This window comes from Suillus clintonianus (genome assembly GCF_016758775.1).
Source record: "Suillus clintonianus strain FC179 chromosome Unknown DEU56scaffold_66, whole genome shotgun sequence".
Lineage (NCBI taxonomy): Eukaryota > Fungi > Basidiomycota > Agaricomycetes > Boletales > Suillaceae > Suillus > Suillus clintonianus.
The window spans coordinates 112,920-134,317 of NW_024539290.1; the positions used below are offsets into that span (position 1 = coordinate 112,920).

General features: G+C 49.9%; 7 protein-coding genes across 7 annotated transcripts; 5 read left to right on the forward strand and 2 right to left on the reverse strand.

Annotated features, from left to right (window-relative positions):
• DEU56DRAFT_502685 (vacuolar protein 14 C-terminal Fig4p binding-domain-containing protein) lies at positions 1-3,729 on the forward strand. Its single transcript, XM_041346536.1, has 14 exons — positions 1-105; positions 154-226; positions 277-598; positions 651-1,021; positions 1,071-1,351; positions 1,401-1,478; positions 1,534-2,204; positions 2,253-2,318; positions 2,368-2,580; positions 2,637-2,741; positions 2,795-2,916; positions 2,969-3,048; positions 3,097-3,256; positions 3,309-3,729. The coding sequence occupies exons 1-14, from the start codon at positions 102-104 to the stop codon at positions 3,691-3,693; spliced, it is 2,931 nt and encodes a 976-aa protein (XP_041205755.1). The 5' UTR covers positions 1-101; the 3' UTR covers positions 3,694-3,729.
• Positions 3,730-3,789: 60 nt separating this feature from the next.
• DEU56DRAFT_502638 (protein-tyrosine phosphatase-like protein) lies at positions 3,790-5,224 on the reverse strand. Its single transcript, XM_041346535.1, has 8 exons — positions 5,176-5,224; positions 4,846-5,127; positions 4,628-4,790; positions 4,542-4,575; positions 4,383-4,494; positions 4,286-4,329; positions 4,085-4,236; positions 3,790-4,034 (listed from the first exon to the last, which is right to left on the reverse strand). The coding sequence occupies exons 2-8, from the start codon at positions 5,114-5,116 to the stop codon at positions 3,887-3,889; spliced, it is 924 nt and encodes a 307-aa protein (XP_041205756.1). The 5' UTR covers positions 5,117-5,127; positions 5,176-5,224; the 3' UTR covers positions 3,790-3,886.
• Positions 5,225-5,405: 181 nt separating this feature from the next.
• On the forward strand, positions 5,406-8,843 carry DEU56DRAFT_861247 (MCM2/3/5 family-domain-containing protein). Its single transcript, XM_041355332.1, has 7 exons — positions 5,406-5,766; positions 5,815-6,331; positions 6,385-6,804; positions 6,856-7,157; positions 7,208-7,742; positions 7,791-8,501; positions 8,555-8,843. The coding sequence occupies exons 1-7, from the start codon at positions 5,477-5,479 to the stop codon at positions 8,723-8,725; spliced, it is 2,946 nt and encodes a 981-aa protein (XP_041205757.1). The 5' UTR covers positions 5,406-5,476; the 3' UTR covers positions 8,726-8,843.
• Positions 8,844-8,912: 69 nt separating this feature from the next.
• Positions 8,913-14,156, forward strand: DEU56DRAFT_502937 (uncharacterized protein). Its single transcript, XM_041346542.1, has 14 exons — positions 8,913-9,474; positions 9,541-9,873; positions 9,938-10,422; positions 10,472-11,155; positions 11,205-11,618; positions 11,679-11,938; positions 11,988-12,056; positions 12,107-12,266; positions 12,318-12,401; positions 12,452-12,556; positions 12,609-12,686; positions 12,739-13,714; positions 13,765-14,014; positions 14,065-14,156. The coding sequence occupies exons 1-13, from the start codon at positions 9,240-9,242 to the stop codon at positions 13,902-13,904; spliced, it is 4,023 nt and encodes a 1,340-aa protein (XP_041205758.1). The 5' UTR covers positions 8,913-9,239; the 3' UTR covers positions 13,905-14,014; positions 14,065-14,156.
• Positions 14,157-14,603: 447 nt separating this feature from the next.
• DEU56DRAFT_818346 (uncharacterized protein) lies at positions 14,604-15,426 on the forward strand. The gene is made up of 2 exons (XM_041353962.1): positions 14,604-14,963; positions 15,017-15,426. Exons 1-2 carry the CDS (start codon positions 14,739-14,741, stop codon positions 15,350-15,352), a joined length of 561 nt encoding a protein of 186 aa, XP_041205759.1. The 5' UTR covers positions 14,604-14,738; the 3' UTR covers positions 15,353-15,426.
• Positions 15,427-15,452: 26 nt separating this feature from the next.
• Positions 15,453-17,456, reverse strand: DEU56DRAFT_502818 (uncharacterized protein). Its single transcript, XM_041346539.1, has 2 exons — positions 16,406-17,456; positions 15,453-16,351 (listed from the first exon to the last, which is right to left on the reverse strand). The coding sequence occupies exons 1-2, from the start codon at positions 17,244-17,246 to the stop codon at positions 15,495-15,497; spliced, it is 1,698 nt and encodes a 565-aa protein (XP_041205760.1). The 5' UTR covers positions 17,247-17,456; the 3' UTR covers positions 15,453-15,494.
• A 1,810-nt stretch (positions 17,457-19,266) lies between these two features.
• On the forward strand, positions 19,267-21,122 carry DEU56DRAFT_502899 (uncharacterized protein). The gene is made up of 2 exons (XM_041346540.1): positions 19,267-19,320; positions 19,375-21,122. Exon 2 carries the CDS (start codon positions 19,537-19,539, stop codon positions 21,061-21,063), a length of 1,527 nt encoding a protein of 508 aa, XP_041205761.1. The 5' UTR covers positions 19,267-19,320; positions 19,375-19,536; the 3' UTR covers positions 21,064-21,122.
• Positions 21,123-21,398: the final 276 nt, after the last annotated feature.

The window sequence follows — 21,398 nt, forward strand, 5'->3', positions numbered from 1 at the left end:
CGTCAACGTTTCAACTTCCAGAGGTGGCTTGACGCCGCTCTCCTCATTTGCCATCTGTACTGTCAGCTGTATTGTAAACTGCAGGGAGCGCAACCAGAGTCATGGGTAAGTCCTTTACTCACAGTCAAATGTCTACTTGACTCTGTCTTGTAGACACCACTGTGGCAAAGCAGCTCGTGGACAAGATTTATGAGAAGAGAAAGGCAGCCGCTCTCGAATTAGAGAAGTAGTTATGATCGCTCGCAGTTCATAATAATGTGTTGACCGTTCTCTCAGGCAGATTCGGGAATGCCACCAGCAAAGTGACCAACGTCGTATAACCCAGATCATTGAACAGCTTGTGGATATGTTCAGCAATCCGTCAAATCCCCTTCACATCAGGAATGGGGGGCTTATTGGCCTCGCTGGTACAGCCATTGCCCTCGGCGTGGACGTCGCCCCGTACATGGAGAAATTCATTGAACCTGTGCTGGCATGCTTTACCGATCCAGAAAACAGGATACGATATTTCTCCGCCGAATGTCTGTACAACATCGCCAAGGTGTCCAAGGGCGAAGTTCTTGTTTATTTCAACCCTATATTCGACGCCCTCAGTAAAGTGCGATAGCTCCTCGTCAAGTTTTGCATTTCGACTGAGCCGAACTTCTCAGCTAGCTGCTGATTCAGAGCTATCGGTCAAGAATGGGGCAGAGCTGCTTGATCGACTTCTGAAGGATATCGTGGCAGAGACAGCTTCAGTGTATATTCCGCAGTATCCAGAGACGGAGAGGATTCGTGACCAATTCGATTCTGAGGAGCAGAGTATCCTTGTCGCTTACCCCGATGACCGATCCCTAGGAGAAAATGTACCTGTTCAGAAGAAGGCTTTCTCCCTTGCGCGCTTCATTCCACTTCTGCAAGACAGGATATATGTTCTTAGCCCATTCACGAGGAGCTACCTGGTATCATGGATAACGGTGCTCGACTCAGTCCCAGAGCTCGAACTTATAACATACCTCCCAGAGTTCCTAGATGGCCTCCTGTGAGTTTGAAAGGTTTGTGGTCGAAGTTCCTCGCTGATGCACGTCCAGGAAGTACATGTCAGACCCCACCGAGGATGTGCGCGTAGCCACAGAAAACATTCTTGCCGATTTCCTACGTGAAATCAGAGACGTCAGTATGGTTCGTCAACGCAAAGAAGAACACGCGGAGTCCTCCTTTCTACGACGCTCAGAAGAGAAGCTTCCTGATATCACGATGTCTCACTCTGAACGCGCACTTTTCATCCCTGAGAGTGACTTTGGCCACGATCATGATGGAGAGTACAGTTTGAAGGACGAACATAAATCAGAAGACTACCGTAGCACCGGAGGTAGGCATTCATCCAGCGAGTTCGTTGAAACTACTCACTCTCCGTGCAGCGTTGATTCCTGGGCAAGGTGTGCGGATAGACTATGCAGCTATCATAGAAATTCTCATACAACAACTTGACAATCAACGTGAGCTGTTTTCGTCCAAGCTAACACTACATCGTTCTTATCCTTGCGTGCGCAGACGACGAAATTCAACAATCTACAGCCCTTCGTTGGCTTGCCGAGTTCTTGACCTTTGTGCCCGATGTTATGGTACCTTTCACACCCCGTCTTATTCCTGCCATACTCCCGAATCTAGCACACCATGTCCCGATGATCCAGTCGGCTGCCCTCCGGACTAACAAGCTACTTTCGAACGTCATCCAAAACCTCCCCGGGCCAGTGGAGGGCCCTTCCCGACAGAACACAGCGGACAAGTCAATTGCGGTAACAACTTCCCCAACCCAAATTCCCCAACCTTCACGGCCAACAACTGTTCAAACAACTGTACAGCCGCCGTCCAGGGAAGCCTCGTCTCCCGAGTCAATGGGCGATAATCAGCCATCGTCTTCATCCACCGTGACTCAGCGTCCTCGCTCAGGGACAATGCAAACCACTGTCACGGAATCTTCGAGCAGACCTCATTCACGCATGTCATCAAATAGTGTACCGGGTGCTCCGCCGCCGCTGCCACCACCACCACCGCCTGCTCCTGCTCCAACCCCTCCTTCGCCGGTGCAAGAGGAAGCAGACCAGTTTAATTATCAGGCGACAGTGAATGAACTGACGGTACAGTTTTTGAGCGAGCATGAGCAAACAAGGGTTGCTGCACTGAAGTGGCTCATAATGCTGCACCAGAAAGCGCCGAAGAAGGTACGCTTGAATCCATCAGGAGGATGTGCAAACTGAGGATATTATTAGATTCTTGCCATGGATGATGGTACTTTCCCGGCGTTGCTGAAGACTTTGTCGGATTCGTCCGAAGAGGTACTCAAATGTTTATCGATTTGCATCGTGTGACTCATTCTTTCGTTAGGTTATCAAGCATGACCTGCAGCTTCTCGCGCAAATATCATCTTCCTCGGAAGAGAGCTACTTCAAGGTCTTCATGATGAACCTTCTCGAGCTCTTCAGCACAGATAGGAAGCTCCTTGAGGCCCGCGGCAGTCTTATCATTCGCCAGCTATGTCTCAATCTCAATACGGAGAGGATATATAAGACGTTTGCGGAGATTCTAGAGAAAGAAGAGGTTGGTGGTTCTTTGGTGGTTCCTTGGTGTGATGTTAACTGACTGGTATTATACAGGATCTGGAGTTTGCAAGTGAGATCGTGCAGAAGCTGAATATGATCTTGATCACTTCGCCTGAATTGGCGGAGTTCCGAAAACGGCTGAAGAGCCTTGAGACAAGGGTTGGTTGGTCTCATCCTTGTTTGATGCCTTGACTGATGAATATCATGTGCAGCAAGATGGCCAGGCACTGTTTACCACGCTCTACAGGTCATGGTGCCATAATGCGGTTGCAGTGTTTTCGTTGTGCCTGCTTGCGCAGGCTTACGAGCATGCATCAAATTTGTTATCTATCTTGTGAGTTTGGGTTACATGATGCGTTTGATCGTTGCTGACGATGTTACACCAGCGCTGATTTGGAGATCACCGTTCCACTCCTTGTCCAGGTTGACAAATTGGTGCAGCTGATCGAATCTCCCGTGTTCACCTGTGAGTTCTTTGTCAATGAGATGAATCAGGGGCTGAATGTTCCGGAAGACCTGCGCCTTCAACTCCTCGAACCCGAGCGTTACCCCTACTTGTTCAAGTGCCTGTACGGGTTGCTCATGCTGCTCCCACAATCCACCGCTTTCGTTTCACTCCGTAACCGTCTCAACGCAGTCAACTCTGCCGGCTTCCTCCACATTGCCCCAAAATCGTAAGTTTACGCACTTCTCCTGTCATCATGAGCTAATGATAACAAATTCTAGAACACCTAACCCCATCGCCTCACGCTCCAAGCTTGGCCGCGATGAGATAAAATGGCAAGAACTTCTCAATCATTTCCGCGCTTTGCAAAGCAAACACGAGAAAGCGCGACGTCAGGATCTTGGGAATTCATCATCTCAAGATGATATCACCATTGCACCGCTCTCACCGCCTGCATCGGCTAAACCCCCGATGCGGCGGCGAGTGACAGGTGACCTCCCAATGCCGATTATCCCGCCGAAGCCTGCACTGAGCCCGCTGAATCCAAAGGCGAGGCAGAATGGGCTGCTGGCGAGCACGTTGCAGGGTGCGACGACGCCGGGGGTAATGCAGCAGAGAACGAGGCGGACTCTGGGCTTACCTGTAGTGGGACCCAGGAAGGGGTGATTAGGTTTACATGCTTTGATTGGTTCGGTTTGCAGTGGACATTCAGTACGTGCTTATATGCACGTGATACTCTAATGATGGATACTCAACAATGATGGATAACATGATGGGGCAGTGGTGACGAGCACAAGCCATATGATGCGACGTAAGTGACAAGCGTGTGTGTGTGAGAGAAAGACAGAGATCATGATATCTACATCCGAGACTTTGTTGGGACGACAAGGTTTGAACGGATGGTTTGCAGGTCTTCGTCTGTTAGCCCGGTATAGGTCTTGACATACGTCTCTACGCCGCCAAACTTCTCTTCCAAGAGATTGAAGAAGGCTCGCATGGTCTCGTATCTTAAGAAAGGCGTTGAGGATCAGTATTGGAGAAATTGGATTTCGCATACCGAGATGTAAGCATGCGCATTGCAGCTTCAGAATTGGCAGCGAACAAAGGCTCTTTCGAGAGTCTTTCTAGGACCTTGGCGCGGTCTGGTTCGCGCCCGACTCGTGTGAGGGAGTAATCTTGTGAGATGAAGTGGTTGTCTACGCCTGCTAGCTGTAAGGATTGAGTTGTGATGTCGAGGGGACTAAGGGCAGTGCTTTACCTTGAGAAGGATGGCAGCGATAATTCCTGTCCGATCTTTTCCCGCTGATAGAAAATGAGAAACTACCAAGAAGATGAAAAAAGAAGGATGAACGAACCCGTGCAGTGAAAGATGAAAGGAGAGTTTGGTTTGTCCCGGACATGACGTAGAATGGTACCGAATGCGGGCCCGCCGTGTTCTAGTATTTGGGAGTATAGGATCATGAAAGCCTGCAGGAGTTCGATCGTATGATAGAATATTTGATCAAGCCGCATACCTCTGTTGTTCCAGTTGCATAGAGCTCAAACCTCCTTCAGAATGGTCAGTGATAACTGGAGTGGCACGGTGGCAGCACGTACGCACTTGGCGAGCTTTTCTGGACTGTAATCCTCGCTCTTGAACACGGGCGTGGGGATGACCTCTACGTCCTCGATGGTAGGTATTGGAGAGCTATACTTCTTCATCTCCGGATCTGATCGTAGATCAAAGACAGTCAAGATTCCGAGCGAGGCCATTTTCCGTGCGCCTTGGGTTGGAATGAGTTAACGTATATCAAGAAGAATTGGAATTGGAGAATCGACCTTCTTCGGTGATGCTGGAGAGCTCTGCTGAGCGATAGGCAAAACCGGGCTTTGTGACTACGTCTGGAGTTGCGGTAGGATACGAGCCTAGATCGCGGACGTTGCATACGCCCGGGATCTGAACGAAAGGAGGTCTGGAAAGTACATCTGCCACGTATGCGGGATCGAGAGGCTCTAGACCGGAGTCGGCGGCAGTCATCGGTAACGAGATGGGGGGTTGGTTTGAAGGAGTCAGGACAGACGATTTTGACAGAAATATTCGCAAATGCATCCGTTCAAGTGCTAATTTTGCATCATAACTGATTATATATGACGAAAACCCCTATTTACCTGCACGACAACCAGCAGACAAAGCTAGGACATAGAACACTGAATTTTGCATTTCTCGTTGACAGAGCTGACATTGCAGTGGCCCAGAATGCGTCGTGCGTCGCACTACGCGAGACCATTAATTAGTTGAGGCATTGTAAGCGTGACTTTTCATCACGTGTTCTTGTCATAGATGTGACATGTCACGCTTGAGGGCAGGCTGACTCGTGTTTGATTTCTCTACGCGTCGCGATCAAAGTACTTATACTTGTTTCTACCAACTTTCGATCTCTGGTTACAATTTTCTTCAATTTCTGTAGATATGGATATCGACGAGCCATCCTCGCCGCCAGCACCCAGGTCGTCGTTGCCACCAAGCAGCGCTCCCATGGCCACCATGTCTTCTTCTAATGGAACACCCAGATCTACAGGCAGGAGACCAACGTCTGATGCACTTGCATTTAACGACGACGAAGCTCAGGAGGCGGAGGAAGACGGTGCCACTGCGAGACGGAGAAGGCGACCCAGAAATCAGCAAAACGGTGATGTCCCACTCGTTCGAGATGCTGTCGGCGAGAGCGTGTCTGAGAGCTTTGAGACTTTCTTAAAGACGTAGGTTACATCGGTATATATCTTGTGTGTTCTGATCTGTTTCTGCAGGTTCACTGAGGAGGTCGCACTGGCCTCAACACCTGCATCCGATGGCGACCTTCCAGAGGTCATCGAGGGCGAATTGATCTACATCCAGCAAATCCACACTATGCGCGAATACGAAATAACCACCCTCTATGTCGACTTTACCCACCTCCTACAAAAAGATGACGTTCTTGCAGACGCGATTCAGAAGCAGTATTACCGTTTCCTTCCCTACCTCCGTCGCGCCCTGCACAATCTCGTCGCAGAGTATGAGCCCGAGTACCTCAAGATCAATCCCACCGCTGCTACAACCGACTCTGCAAACCTTCAGTCACGAGAATTCAACATCGCATTCTATCATCTACCTCTAGTGTCTGGCATCCGTGATCTAAGAACCGACAAGATAGGCACCCTGATGAGCATCAGCGGCACTGTCACTCGCACTAGCGAAGTGAGGCCTGAACTTCTTTACGGTAGTTTCATCTGTGAAGTCTGCGGTGGTCTTGTCAACGAAATAGAGCAGCAATTTAAATACACCGAGGTAACGTTGTATTCAACAAAGATACATGGGTGTATGCGCTTATATACGTCCAGCCAAGTCTCTGTCCTAATCCTACGTGTGGAAACCGCGTCGCATGGCAGCTTCAAATCGACACCTCCAAATTTACGGACTGGCAAAAGGTCCGCATACAGGAAAATCCATCCGAAATACCCACTGGATCCATGCCTAGATCTCTGGACGTCATTCTTCGTTCTGAACTTGTCGAACGTGCCAAGGCAGGAGATAAATGTGTTTTCACTGGAACCTTTATTGTTGTCCCGGATGTTAGCCAGCTTGGACTGCCAGGTGGAAACAAAGCGGAGCTAATGCGTGAAGCGAGCAAGAGCGGCGCCAACACTGCAACAGGCGGTGTGGGTGGAAGTGGTGTTACAGGTCTCAAGAGCCTCGGCGTGCGAGACTTGCAGTACAAGACTGCATTCCTAGCATGCATGGTGCACGATGCTGATGGCAGGGTATGTATATATTCCTGTGTTCAAGTTAAAGAATCTTAATTTTCCCTTTAGGGTGGCACTAATGTTCGTGGAGAAGAAGAGGAGGGCGAGGAGGATGGACAGGCATTCCTACGTTCTCTGACCGAGCCCGAATTTGATGAGCTCAAGAGCATGATCGACTCGGATCACATATACTCCCGGCTGGTGGAGAGTATTGCGCCCACCGTATACGGACACGAAATCGTCAAAAAAGGCCTTCTTCTGCAGCTCATGGGCGGCGTTCACAAGCAAACAGCCGAGGGCATGCACCTCCGCGGAGACATTAACATCTGCATTGTCGGCGATCCTTCTACGTCGAAATCGCAATTCTTGAAGTGCGTTTCAGCCATTGATATAACAAAAATCACTGTTAATATCCCAACAGATATATTTGCTCTTTTCTCCCGCGAGCAGTCTATACATCCGGCAAAGCCTCATCAGCAGCAGGTTTGACAGCCGCCGTTGTTAAAGATGAAGAAACTGGCGACTTCACGATCGAAGCTGGTGCGCTCATGCTCGCCGACAATGGCATTTGCGCCATCGATGAATTCGACAAGATGGACATTTCCGATCAAGTTGCTATTCATGAAGCGATGGAACAGCAGACGATCTCCATTGCAAAAGCGGGCATCCACGCAACGCTCAATGCGCGCACGAGTATCCTCGCGGCAGCTAACCCTATTGGTGGACGCTACGATCGCAAGCGGACGCTAAGAGCTAACGTCGCTATGAGCGCCCCGATTATGAGCAGGTTCGATCTTTTCTTTGTTGTACTCGATGAGTGCGATGAGAAGACGGACTTGAACATTGCAAAGCATATCGTGAATGTGCATCGATTCCAGGATGAGGCTATTAACCCGGAGTTCAGCACGGAGGCTCTGCAGCGGTACATCCGATACGCCAGGACGTTTAATCCCAAGGTAGGACCAAATATGAAGTCTGTTGTATATTGCTAACCTTTTGTGCAGCTGACTCCAGAGGCTGCCGATATCCTCGTAGAGAAGTACCGCATCCTCCGACAGGATGACGCAACAGGAGCAGGGCGTCATTCCTACAGGATCACTGTTCGTCAACTCGAGTCCATGATCCGCCTGAGCGAAGCTATCGCTCGTGCTAATTGCACAGCAGAGATCACGCCTGTCTTCGTGCGAGAAGCATATACTCTTCTGCGGCAGAGTATCATCCACGTCGAACAAGACGATATCGATTTCGATGAGGAAGAGCTTGAGGGCGAGCGGGAGGCACGGAACGCACCTGCGAACGAGACCTCGGATGCGGTGGAAGAGAGCCAAGACATCGAGATGAGCGCAGCGGAGATGGACGCAATGGACCAGATGGAGGAAGAAAGCTCTTTGGGTATGGGCTTGAACCGCACCGCTACGAGCAGTGGTGCTGGACCATCATCAACGTCTCGCGCAGGCAGCATGGTGCCAGATGTTGCACCACCGCCTGCCCCTGCCGCAAAGAGAAGGATGATCATAACGCACGACAAATACATGACGCTGCAGAGCCTTGTAGTTCTGCATCTGTCTGCAGTTGAGCGTGAGACTGGGCGGGGTGTCGACCGTGATGAACTGATTGATTGGTATTTGGAGCTGAAGGAGGCGGAGATTCAAGATGTTGATGAGCTGGAATATGAGAAGGAGCTCATCTCGAAGCTTCTGAGGAAGTTGGTGAAGGTAAGAAAATCTCGTGCGGTTTTGTCTCGTCATCTATGCTCATGACTTGATAGGACAACTACCTCATTGAAGTGCGTGGTGATGTTCAAGACTCATTGCCAGAGTCGACGACGGATGGGTCTGCGCCGGCTCAGCCGTCCAGCACACAAGATGGGGAAAATGTGAGAGTGTATTATATGGTGCATCCGTCGGTGGATACGGAGGGCACGTCGTCTGTGGCATGATTTTGTTGCCATTTTTTCGACCGTCACATCTGTCGCATACGTAGCCCACCTTGTTGTCTTGCTTGTTGTATTCATTACATTTTCCTCATCGATCTTAGCCCCTAGGCAGAGCTTCGCCAAAGCATCAATGCTGACTAAGTAAAAAGAGACATTGTGTTGAGCTTTCACTAAGAACTTGTCTTTCACTCAATCTTAGTTTGACTGTAACGATGATTGCAATTGGTGCTGCTCATCGCATTATCATACATTGTCCTATCAAGACACGGTCACTACACCCCCCGCGCATTATAATAGTATTTCCCTCATGGCCATGCCAGAATGGATATCTTGTTCCCATGACCTGTTGTCCCAGTACTTGAAGCTTTGAAGCTCCGGAATCCGTCACGACAGGCAGGACTAGACTAAGTGATACGAGCTCAGGCGTTGTAACATACTTAACCGGCTTCCACTGGCCATCGTCGGGCGATCGAACTGGATGAAGTGATTGACACGATCATAAAATATCTGGACTGTCATGGCGGATGTCTCACTCATAGTACCCGTCCTGTTGGCTAACGGATCTCTTCACCACCTCAGCGTATCATCCAAGGCACTTGCCCAGGACCTTATCGGGGTACTTACCGTTCAGGAGGAAGTGATATCTGGCATCCTCGGTGAGTTCCAGGATACTGGCTGGGCCCTGCAGCACGTTCGTAGCCAACCGAAGGGTCGTAAATGGGAAGAGGCAGAACTCGAAGCTCTTGGGGATGGTGAGTAATCCCGCGCACAGTGCCTTGCTTGGTTTTGGAACTTACTACTTCGTCCTCATGACTCAGGCATCATCGACCCGTCGACTCCCATAGCTCCTTTGCTGGAAAAATCAGACGATCTAGCGATAAATGCGTCTCAGAGACACTTCTCCACGTTTCCTCTGACATCCCATTTGCATTCCCCAGCACTACGCTTGGTTTCGCTACACGCGGCTCTGTCATTGTCTCTCTCATTTATGCGCGTGCCCGAGATTCATGACGGGTTTATTTGGACGGTGTATTATGCTCGGAGTTCAATTGTAGAGGATGTCATTCGTTCTGTGGTTGAGGACTTGGGCCTTGCTAAGAGTTTACCAATGGCCGGAGGGGGTAGCATTGAGTACGTCATTGAGGAAGGCGGTGAGAGTGATGTGTTGTTTTGCAGTGTAATGCTCACTCATCATATCATATGCCTCCTTCCTAGCTTCGAGGATGTCATCTTCATTGGTATTATCTGACCTTGTCCAGGCATCCTCGGCGAATTCCCACCAGAAGCCTATATGGCGGTTCTGCGTACCAGAGGAATGGTATCTTCGCCCGCAAGCTCTTTCACCATCCTCCATGCAGCCTTCCGAAGACACCTTGAAGCGTTTTGAGGAGATGCAAGTAGAAGAGGATGATGTACAGGGTACCGCAAAGCAGAAGAAGTCTACTCTCGATGCCTTGACGGTGGATCCTGGCACCACACGACCAGCTTCTCCAGATTGGCGTGGTTCAATCACGAGTATGTTTGCGTGGCAGCAGTCGACACCTCCTGCCTCGCCACCGTCGTCCAAGAAACGCAAGAGCGTGAGCGATCCGGTCCTCGTCCAGCAACATACTGGTGCAAGCATTACGTCGGTATCGCAATTAAGTATTCCAGAAGAAGAAATACTGGAGATAGATCGAGCCGAGTTCGAACGTTGCCTCGTAAGCCTGCACCTCTCTGTCTATAACCACGGCTTCATTTCATTGATAGGATCACATGGCATTGAAAGGAGACGCAAGAGACAAGATGCACCTATTACCGGCTGCTAAGAAATGGCAGATTATGGAACAAGAACGGGCTTTCCATCCGACTCTCGACGGGAAGACTCCTCGACTATCTCAGTCTACACAAGCCACACTGGGAGCTTCTGGCGGGGGAGCTTTCCTCCCTCGTTTGGTTCCCCAGCTAACGGGCGACTCAGGAATACTGAAGCGATTCTCCATGGCGACTTGGGGCACAAGCACCGCTGCACCACAAGTCTTATCTCCCGATCCCAACCGATCTAGCGGCGAATCTGACAAAGTCGCGGAGACGATGCAACCCCTGCAATCACAGACTACTGGCAGTATGTTCGGCAACTGGTGGACGTCTTCAGGTGGAGAGAAGAGCATAGAAACAGAGAGTGCGATATCTGCGAAGCGATATGTGGACGGCTTGCGCAGAATGAAGACGGATTCTCGGCTCGTCAAACATCTCATTTCCCTCCGAGTACATCTATCTACTACAAAGTTACCGTGGATCGAGGATTTTGTTGCGGAAGATGGGATGAACGCAATGGGTGGCGCGCTCGCAGTGCTCGTCGGCAAGGGCGGGAAGAGGAGGGTCCTAGCGGACATGGAAAGCACAGTACTACTGGAGATTATCAAGTGCCTCAGGGTACTCCTCAATACTCAGGTAAACGTGATCTTTGTTCGACTAGGCTTCATACCTGATCCGTTTTTAGGCCGGATTTGACAGCGTTTTGTCGTCTTCTACAATCATTACTCATATAGCGTATTCCCTTTACGCCGCCTCTCTAAAGACACGGACGCTTTCTGCAGAACTTCTTGCCGCGATCTGTGTAGTTTCGCTCAACCAGGGTCACAAGGCCGTTATGGCGGCATTGTCAGAATACCGCATCGCCTATGATGAACTGTACCGCTTCGAGTCTCTGGTCGCTGCTTTGCGTATATCAGATGGCCAGAGTAATGACGCTGCAGCCAACGGCGCCTCCTTACCTGATGAGGATGGTATATGGGAGGCACGAACTGCTTTCATGGCCCTCATCAATGCGCTCACAAACTGTCCTGAGTCCCTGGAAGACCGCATTTTGTTGCGTGAAGAGTTTGGGCGGCGAGGCTTGAATGAAGCCATAGTGGTAAGAAATGATCTGCCTCGTCATCGTACCGCTTTGTATGAAACTGAATCCATTGTCTAGACTCTCCGCTATACGAAACCGCCGGACTCTTTACTGACTCAACTGGATCTTTACATGGAGGAGAAGTACGAGGATGAAGAAGATCTTCGAGAGCAAACGCGAAAAGCTGTGTGGGGCGGTGGGGGTCGCGGACGGGAGCGCTCTGAATCAGATATCTTTCTGGATGATCTTCTACAAAGTGCGAGCGACGTGGAGCTCGGATTTATATTAATGAGTATCTTGCGCCGCTTGTCTTCTATCGTGAAGAGTGACGCTGAGTTGTAAGTCCTCTTTCAGAAAGTTAATAACATGACTTGACGGGCGTGACAGGAACCTCAAAGTTGATCAACTAGCTATAGTGGATACGTTTTTGGATCAGATCTCTACTGCAGATGATGTGTAAGCGTTGGTTCGTGGCGTGTCTTGAAGCACACTTACTCTCCATATAGTGGCTTGGGCTGGATCCCTCTGATTACGAGGTTTCTTGATGCAGTACGGCCCATTACTGGCCAAGGTATAAGCATAGATGCCGTCGATGGTAGGGCATCATCGAAGATGAAGCACGAGCTGGAAAGTCTTCGCGTCCAAATAGATGATCTAATTCAGGAGGTGTGTGCATCCAAACTCAGTTTTGTTAATGATTTCACATATACGACGAAGAACTCGGCACTCAAGACAAGGCTTGAACAACGCGCAGGATCAAATCAGCAGAAGCCGAGTTCTCCTAGCAAAGGAGGAAATGAGGTGCGATCACTGTCATATCAGCTGTCATAGTCAAACTGATTTTGCGACAGAACAGACTTGTTCAACGGCTGATGCAGAAGGAGAAGGAAGTTACTCAACTACAGGCGGAACTTGACCGCTTGAATTCTCAAATTTCGAACAACGCGCACGATGCTGTAGGTTATTTAAACTCACTTCGATGAACAGCTGTTCACAAATCTTATTCAGGAGGAGCAAGCAAGGAAAGAACGCGAAAGGGCAAGGTTTCACTCCCTCCACGAAGAAATGAACAAAATGCAGCTTCAGGTATGTCATCTGTCCATAACCTATAAGTTGTGCGCCTGACTCTGAATCCCAGTTGGGTAAAATGAGTGACACTCTTTCCGCTAAAGACAAGGAGGTTTTATACCTTAAACGCGCTCTTGAATCAGTGTACTCACGCTTTCAAACGAGGGAAGAGGAAAGAGCTTCGGACATGGACGCTCAGCTCATTGCGAGCCGCACCATCGAGAATCTTGCCAAGCGAGATAACGAACTCACAGCACTGAAGGCGGAGGTTTCAGGCCTCAAGCAGTTATTAGCTACGAAATCAACACCTATGTCAGAAATAGAGTTCAAATCTCGGAATGCGCCCCCTCCACCTCCACCGCAAGGTTTAAAGTATAGAGCGATTCTACGAACGCCCGAAGAAACAGATGTCAGTGCAGTATCGAATGCGACCGGCGTCCCTCCGCCGCCGCCGCCGCCGCCTCCACCTCCACCTCCGTGGACTGTTCCACAGCGCAAAGAGTCCCCTCCTATGGAGTCCAAGGACGTCAATCAGGCTACCTTTCCCTCTCCTGCTCCTGCTCTTCCTGCTCCTGCTCCTCCTGCTCCTCCTGCTCCTCCTCCTCCACCACCACCGCCTCCGCCGCCTCCTCCCCCATCATTTACTTCTTCAGGTTCTGCACTTTCGTCACCTCCACCACCTCCACCACCGCCTCCACCCCCGCCGCCTCTCCCGCTCAACGATTCACTAGCTCAGTTGCCACCAGGACCCCCCGGAACTCCACTTCCACCCCCACCCCCACCGAATGGATCTGCAATCAGGATAGGAAATAAAGCCAAGGCCACCGGACCAAGATTGAAGCCATTCTTCTGGACAAAAATCAATAATCAGAACTGCGGCACCACAGTCTGGGCGGAATCGTCGATATCACTGGATTTCAAGCTAGATGACCTTGAAGCGACGTTCACAATAGATAATACACCGAACTCACCTCCCAAAACCGCAAATCCCACCCGGAAACAAAGTGTTACGACCCTTCTGGATATTACTCGCGCTAATAATATCGGTTTGTTCATCGAAATCGTCGCAAGGCAATTGACAAATTACGTTCTCTAGCTATCATGCTCTCGCGGTTTAAAATGACCTCTCCTGAAATACGTCAAGCTCTGCTAAATCTCGATGACAAACTGTCCATCGATAACTTGAAAGCCATCAGCAAGCAGCTACCATCTCCGGAAGAGGTCCGTTATTACTGACTGCCTTCTCGCTCTACTCCAACCTCTTAAATGTCCTTGATAAGATCGCTCGTATAAAGGATTTCGGAGATGTAAGCAAGCTAGCGACGGCTGATCAATATCTGAGTGTCGTAAGTGCTGTTCGCGACTCCTTGGTTTGCAATTCAAGTCAGTCTGTTAGATTATGACGATTCCGAGACTTCCGCAGCGGCTAGAGTGCACGATATATCGTCAGAAGCTCGAACTCGAGATCGAGGAAATTCGTCCGGATCTGAAAACCGTTCATGATGCTTGTAAAGAATTACGAGCATCTGCACGTTTCAAGTCGACATTACAGGTGCGCTCGGTACCGCATCTGCGATTCAGAGCCAATGACGAGGATTGTAGGCTGTTCTCACAGTTGGGAACGCATTAAATGGGTCCAGCTTTCGTGGAGGTGCCCGTGGGTTTCGTCTGGAGGCGCTCATGAAGGTAAGTTCGCAACACTTTCTTGACGACATCCGGTCGATGTGCATTGTGTTACAGATGAAAGAAACAAGGACGGCGAAGGGTAGCTCAGAGTGCCCCACTCTCCTGCACTATGTTGCACGAGTTATTATTCGTACCGATCCATCACTTGCACTTTTCATCGATGAAATGCCTAGTGTGGAATCAGCTGCCCGCAGTAAGTGGCCATTTCGTCCAACATTTTTGTGACCACTCTTATGCCGTCCCTCTTAGTCTCCTTCCCAACGTTACAACAGAATGTCCAGTCTTTACTCACGTCGCTGGATAAGGTCAAGGAAGAAATCAGTCTGCTAAAGCAGATTCGCATACCCTCCGATAACGACCAGTTTGTGACAATCATGCAGGTGAATGTTGATTATTCTCAAAGGAGCTCGCGGTTTGATGCCCGAGAAACGTCAGCCATTTTCTCTTGAAGTAGCGCAAAGCGTCGACGCGCTTGATAAGATGGCTGTCCTCGTTGGAACAGACTTACGAGCTCTCTTCTCTTACTATGGTGAAGACCTGGATTCGCCAGAGGGACCAAAGCCAGACGACTTCTTTGGGATGATTTGCTCCTTTTCATCATCTTTACAGGTACGCATCTTTGTAGCCCACTGGGAAGTTATTACTTCAAATTTTTTGGTCAGAAAGCCGCTTTGGAAATACACGATAAGGCACAGAAGAAGGCCCCTGACTTAGCTCAGGGGAAGATGACGTCTACAACACGAACTAACTCCGAAGAGGTAAGAGGACCCACGTCATCCAGCTCTGCATTTCCGCGGTTCATCGCCACACAGACCGTCAAGGCACAAAGTGATCACTCACACAACCTCACTGTCGGCACCCACGAACGTTCGGCATCTATTGGTCGTGGTGACCTCGATGAAGCCATCCGCACTTTACGAGAAGGTCGTCGGAAATCTCGAGCTACTCCCAAGGCAAGCAAGATATTCCTTGATGGACGACTTGACCAAGCATCGTAATGGCAACGTTGGCAAGAGCTCCACATTTGATTCCGCGCTGGGCTTGGATCGATCATGAATGATAGACACAGGAAACCTTGATCTGAGCTGCTCTTACACAGGACTACCGTAGAACTACATGCAACATACAGTGTGATTCAAATTAACGAACAACCAGTGTCTTGACCCCCCGAAAGTTGACAGAGCCTGATGAAGGCTTCGCTATCAACCGCTCCGTCGTTCCCACTCTCTCGTAAGGCCCATCTTGCTTCCTCCTTATCAGCAGCTGTGCGACAAAAGGTTCCTGCAGACGAGACAAGAACATGACAGCTGAGTTCTGAGACACTGCAGTTGTGACAGCGTCTGTTAGCATGGCCGACGATCTGCCCAGCCAGCTAGAGGTCTTTCCAGACTCTTCATTGCGCTCTTCATCTCCGGCGCCAGCTTCCTCAGTTTCCGCGGTGTCTTCCGGCGGAATAAGGTTGACTTCCCACATCCGAATAAGACGGTAGCTGGGAGAATCTTCCTCGTCCATACGGGGTAGAACTTGGTGAGTCGTGATCGTCATCTCAGTAAGACCTTCGGCCTTGACATGGTAGCTGATCAAGTCGTGGTCATTAAGAGTGGGAGGGTTTGTCGTTCCAATGGGTGTCATGGTCACAACCTCGTGAACAAACAGCGGCATGTTCATCTTCCCATTAGCGATGAAATGACCGTGAGGAGGGTCAAGAAGGAGTCTTTTGACATTTCGGATAATGGAGGCGGTAATACCACTGGTAAGGCCCTTGGACGTCTTGTACAACCTGATATCAGGGAGCTTTGACGAGTCCCCCTTGCGTTCAGCCGCAGATTTCGCGAAACAGCGGGGGTGCGATGCGAAGTACGAATGGAGCTCTGAAGGTTCTCCGACCCAGTCAAATAGCGACAGGTCTTCTGTGAGGTTCATGATCTCTTTTTGAAGGCGAACAAAAGCGTTCTTCTTCTCCCCGTACATGACTGGCATATGAACACCAAAAATCCCTGTAAATCAGAGGGCCATGAGACAATCACCGTACACGTGGCACGAAAACTTACCCATCATGCAGTATGCCATATCTTCGATCTTGGTCGTCCTCCTGGACGCGAGCCAGCTCATCCTCTTCTTGACTTCAGCTGGGCCGACATCTCTCAAACCAGGTACAAAATTGATGAGGACGTCACGCTCGACAAACGTGGTCTGAGTTATAATCTTGGCGACTTGAGGGTCATCCTTGTGGTTCTGCTTGCTATCGATATATGGCGTCCAATCCTTCTTGTAGAACCAGACGAGCCGAGGCGCAATGAGCTCTTGTAGCGTCCATCCGCGGGTGAACCATACACTATGTCTGAAGCTTTCTTCGTCGGTGACGTCTGAAAGGTAGGTGATGGTGACAGACGACAGCCGATACCACGAGAACATGGAGATGATAGACTCCTGGAGCTCGACGTTGTTGGCCTTGTCGATACAACACGTATCGCTCCAAGCCCATCGGAATTGGTTCTCCCTGGCGATCTTGCAAAATTGTTGTAACTTAAAGATTTCCGGTGGTGTTTGCAGATCGTAGATGCTCGGGGCGTCCTTGATGTGTTGATACGTAGGCTCATCATCAGCAGCTCCCCAACGATGGGAGAACATAGCGAATTCGAAGAAGGCATTAACAACTGTCTTCATTTCCTTCTCAGAGGCCCTGAGAATCTTCGTCTCAACTTCCTTGTAGCTGTGAGACTCTTTAAAAAGAGCGTAGAGTTCTCCGGCGGTGCACAACTTGCCCGACTTTGTGTCGATGAGGCGAAGAGGGATGGTACTGAGCGTATCGTCGATGACGCTGTCAAAAAGCTCTTGTTGTTTCTTAGCCCTGGTCTCGTCGCTAAGCGGCTGCTCGTAGGATGGGAGCATGGAGTTCGTAGGTGAGACTTGGGGGGGCGAAGTAGGAGAACCCGAAGAGGGGCTTTGGACTTCGGCACCATCCTGTTCTGGTGCTGGTAGCTGGGATTGTAATACCTCAACGACTTTCTTTCCTAGGACGTTGAGACACTTACCTCACCGGGGGATGCGTCGCCTTGAGGGTTTGACTATACATTTGAAATTGTATCATTAGCGCCAGTTGTTAGGAAGAGCAACCGACGAGGTAACTAACATCATTTGACCCTTTACCCAAGCCAAAGATGGATGGGCTTTGAACACCACGAAGAGAGCTGATAGGACATCAGCCAATCAACCCTTCGGCGGCGGGATAATCCACAGACCTTTTGAGCTTGTTGCTGCTGTGGGAGCGCAGGTTAGTATTAAGGATACGCGACACTCGGGATAAGGTTGGGCGGCGTACGATATTGACAAAGGCATTGAGGCAATGCAGTCAAGAACCTGTCGCTTAGTAGTGAACTCAGAGGCGAAGTGACGAATTGTGCAAACGATATGATGCGTGCATATCAGGCAGATACGTCTTATAGCCCACAATAAATTGATTACAGCCAAACAATGACAATTGCTGTTAACAAAGTATGAGATCTGTGAGATCTAGACGTGGGGAAAAGACAGTAATCAATGTGACGCGGCCAAAGATGAAAGCAGGTTAGACCCTGATCTTCACCGCGCTGAATTACACCAACAGAACACGAGGTGTCCTTCTGAACAAAGATTCGAATACATTTGCACGGTCATCCTGGTGACGGGTCCACCGGTTGTGAACAGTGCCGTTCATCCATATAATAGGTTTGATTTAGATCCAGGGCCATGGCGGTAGGAGCCTCGGTAAATGATAACCTGAGTGAAATAGAGTAAAACCAAGGGGAACAATGAGTTCATGATCCGGAACCATCGCTCGGTTCTTACTCGGTTCCTTCGACAAACAAAGTCCAAACAACCTCACAATGAAAAGACCCCAGACTCCATACATGATCATACCAGTGGGTCATACCTGAGTGCAGTATATCCTGCTCTGTCATTGACAGACTCGCTAGTTCATCAGCGAGGACAAAACTACTAGTGACATGCACATCAACGGACAAGTTGCGGATTTGCGGTCGCACTACTGGCACATATGCAATAAATATTAACAATGTTCAAATACTGAAAGAGATGTTATTACCTGTGACTCGACGATGTGACGAATAGCACGAATAGAAATGTTATGGACAGCGCTGCCTCCATGAGAATGCACCAATCCTGAAGTGGGAGTGCCGCTGCACCCCAGAACGACTATCCGTCAAGTTTTGTGGTCAACTGAATGTATTAAACAATGTGCTACAGTAACTCGTTGCTGACGTGGCGCTTGCTATTGCCGACGATGAACGTTGATCGTCTCGGATGAACGAAGAGACGTTAATGAAGGGACGAAAGCTGAAGGTATGAGAGATCATACGGGAGGTCACCAGGATATGTCAAGGCCGTTATACACCCCCCTCGGTGATGGTTCGACATTATGCTGCAGCTAGCGCGGAGATGCCCAGTAGAGTCTGGGGTCTTTTCATTGCGAATGAGGGATATTTGAACGGTTTGAATTTGCTTGAAGGAACCGAATAAGAACAGGGGTACTGGTGATAACAGAATCAGTGGTACCCCACAATGTCCCGAGTCTTCCGACGGATGCCAATGATAGATGAGCGCCCATCTATTGCTTTGCTCTGGAAAATCGTCGTCTTGTTTCATCGGGTGATTTCTGTCAGGTCTCGACGAAGGACGATATCAATCAGTGCACGTATGGGAGAATTGAAGTCGAATATCCTGGGGACTGCCAGTGGATGTCGCCCTCACTGAGCTATTCGGGCGCCACCGTTGCATCAAGGTGACTGATCAGGCTGTGTCCGATGTCATCAACGCTGATGACATGATGCAGTTATCAAACTCGCTGTCACGGTGCTCATTTTGAGTTCATGCGCCCTGCTACGCCACTGATCAAGGGTGAAGTGCTGTATCCGTGCTGATTCCGCGCCTGATGGTATGAATGTGGTATGCACTGACGTGAGTCTACGTGAGTTCATTGCATCGTATGCGTCGGCTACAATTAATAAACTCAGGCTATCAGTATCAGCGCAACCGATTACCAATTATTCTGCGCTGCCGGCCATAGCCGGCCATCCGAACGTTATTATTACCATTCCATCATTGATCCCATGTTTTCATTCGGTGATATCAATGTCACATATGAAGGCGAGGGAACTTGCCAACAACGCTCTTCATATTCGTCATGCCCACAGTCCAGCTAAACACCAATCATTTTAACCTTGACGTCGGTGGCTTCGCAGGTTTCTTTGGAGGCGAAGAGGCGGTTTCCGCAATGGAGACTGTGCACCTCTACAGAGGAAGACGGTGGACAGGCTGGTTCAATTCCCCAGGCAGCTACAGCGTCGGCAAGCACTATGGGCAAATCGCCAGTTCTCGTTTCTGGAACGGAATGTTCCCGGGACCTGCTAACGAGCCCACCTCGTATCTAGGGCTGGATGGAAAGCCCGGCCCTATGTATGTCGCATCCCAGTCCGGCACCTTCCTCAAGCAGACCGGTCACCTTGCATACCTGTTAATGCAGAGATGCAAGGACCAACAAGCCGTGACAGTAGTGGGACGAAGGACAAAACCGAATAAAGTTACCATCTTGAACGCGCAAGACATCAACTTCGACACTCCTCAGGCTAGTAATGCCGAACCTAGCTTCGTCGTGCATGCCCGAGATGGCTTCCACAAACTCGTCGCATTGTTCCCTATCGGCACCAGCATCGCAACGTGCATACTTTGTGCGTGGGGCGATGACTGGTATTGTTTCTCCTTGATCCTCCTAGGCATTCTCGCCAACGGCATTTCATGTTTTGTTATCGGCTCTGCATCCATAGTCCTCCAGAGTGTCGCGCCCTCTAAAAATGCACCTCCAGGTGATGGCATATTAATGGACGGCGATCATTCCATCGTCGTCCTTGGAAAAGAGAAGAACGTCATTGCCATCACGAAGGGCAAGTTCCAATTGGACTACAAGCCCTGGGCCCGTATGCGTATTAGAAAGGAGAGGAGGAATCGAGGCATTGTAGGGGACGGGATCCATGACGTCCACCACTGGCTTGGCAAGAAAGATGCAGAGGGCAGTGCGGAGGTGCAGAATGATGAAGACGCCGAAATCAATAACGAATACGGAGCGATCGGGCTCTGCTCAGTCCTCCTAGTCTGTCAGTTTCTCACGCAGTTGCTCCTGATACCACAGGGCACGCTGTTTGGGCAAGTCATGTTCCTCATTTCCTTCGCTGTGTCATGGGCGTACAATCTCTTCTTGTCGTCCATGGACAAGGAGTACCTGCAGGAGGACCAGCTCATCCAGGCGCTGAAATTGTCGGAGGATCATATGAAGACGTACAGACTGGGTACAAGAACGACCGCAGCTGTTTTCGCTTGCCTGGCTCTTCAGCCCAGCTGCGAGTCCGGAGAATGGGAGAAGAGAGGTTTTAGGCCACAAGAGATCCTTCGGCAGTTCATTCCGAACGACACGCACGTATGGGCGGTCTGGAAAGACCAGGTATTGGAACAGATGAAAAGTGGCACGTCGGCCTTGCAATCTTTGGATCTCGAGAGTTGCGGTGACCGTATAGCTGCGTTTGACGATGCCGAAAGAGAGTTACTGAACGTTTTGCTCTCGGACGCTCGCACTGCATTCCAGCAGCATTTGCTATTGCAGGCTCGGAGTCGCAGTTTGGCTAGCAGCAGGTCGAATAGTATGAAAGCAGAGGCGTAGCGAGATGTGCAGTTCTGTATATCACAAAAGGAGCGCCCCCGTTCTGCCTGTTTCCAAGGTATTGCCGCTGCTTCGTGGTCGATCCATGCAGGTTCCCCCTATATATTCAAAGCGAACGTTATGCCCACATCATTTTCATACCGGATTCGGAACACTTGTAGCGTTGGATAGTATTAATGTGACCATTGAGATAAATGCCGGTTGAAGCTTGAAGCTTGAAGTTCCATGCCTGACAAGCTCGAGCATGGACATGACCGACTATAGTGTACCTGAGGCCGTCGATACGACGCGGCATTAGATCGACAATTTCCTTTTTCGGGTGTTCCCACTGTTGA

Excerpts from the sequence above, each read along its gene's own strand:
- DEU56DRAFT_502899 (XM_041346540.1), top strand. The coding sequence starts at position 19,537 with ATGCCCACAGTCCAGCTAAACACCAATCATTTTAACCTTGACGTCGGT.
- DEU56DRAFT_818346 (XM_041353962.1), top strand. The coding sequence starts at position 14,739 with ATGTTGATTATTCTCAAAGGAGCTCGCGGTTTGATGCCCGAGAAACGT. Across the intron at positions 14,964-15,016 it reads CCTTTTCATCATCTTTACAG|AAAGCCGCTTTGGAAATACA; the intron begins GTACGCATCTTT and ends TTTTTTGGTCAG.
- DEU56DRAFT_502937 (XM_041346542.1), top strand. The coding sequence starts at position 9,240 with ATGGCGGATGTCTCACTCATAGTACCCGTCCTGTTGGCTAACGGATCT. Across the intron at positions 11,619-11,678 it reads GCTTGAATGAAGCCATAGTG|ACTCTCCGCTATACGAAACC; the intron begins GTAAGAAATGAT and ends TCCATTGTCTAG. Across the intron at positions 12,557-12,608 it reads CGAACAACGCGCACGATGCT|GAGGAGCAAGCAAGGAAAGA; the intron begins GTAGGTTATTTA and ends AATCTTATTCAG.
- DEU56DRAFT_502685 (XM_041346536.1), top strand. Across the intron at positions 1,352-1,400 it reads AGACTACCGTAGCACCGGAG|CGTTGATTCCTGGGCAAGGT; the intron begins GTAGGCATTCAT and ends CTCTCCGTGCAG. Across the intron at positions 2,319-2,367 it reads TGTCGGATTCGTCCGAAGAG|GTTATCAAGCATGACCTGCA; the intron begins GTACTCAAATGT and ends TTCTTTCGTTAG.
- DEU56DRAFT_861247 (XM_041355332.1), top strand. The coding sequence starts at position 5,477 with ATGGATATCGACGAGCCATCCTCGCCGCCAGCACCCAGGTCGTCGTTG. Across the intron at positions 6,332-6,384 it reads AGCAATTTAAATACACCGAG|CCAAGTCTCTGTCCTAATCC; the intron begins GTAACGTTGTAT and ends ATATACGTCCAG. Across the intron at positions 6,805-6,855 it reads TGCACGATGCTGATGGCAGG|GGTGGCACTAATGTTCGTGG; the intron begins GTATGTATATAT and ends TTTTCCCTTTAG.
- DEU56DRAFT_502638 (XM_041346535.1), bottom strand. The coding sequence starts at position 5,116 with ATGCATTTGCGAATATTTCTGTCAAAATCGTCTGTCCTGACTCCTTCA. Across the intron at positions 4,791-4,845 it reads CTCCAGCATCACCGAAGAAG|GCGCACGGAAAATGGCCTCG; the intron begins GTCGATTCTCCA and ends TTCCAACCCAAG. Across the intron at positions 4,495-4,541 it reads ATGCAACTGGAACAACAGAG|GCTTTCATGATCCTATACTC; the intron begins GTATGCGGCTTG and ends GAACTCCTGCAG.
- DEU56DRAFT_502818 (XM_041346539.1), bottom strand. The coding sequence starts at position 17,246 with ATGCTCCCATCCTACGAGCAGCCGCTTAGCGACGAGACCAGGGCTAAG. Across the intron at positions 16,352-16,405 it reads TATGGCATACTGCATGATGG|GGATTTTTGGTGTTCATATG; the intron begins GTAAGTTTTCGT and ends TCTGATTTACAG.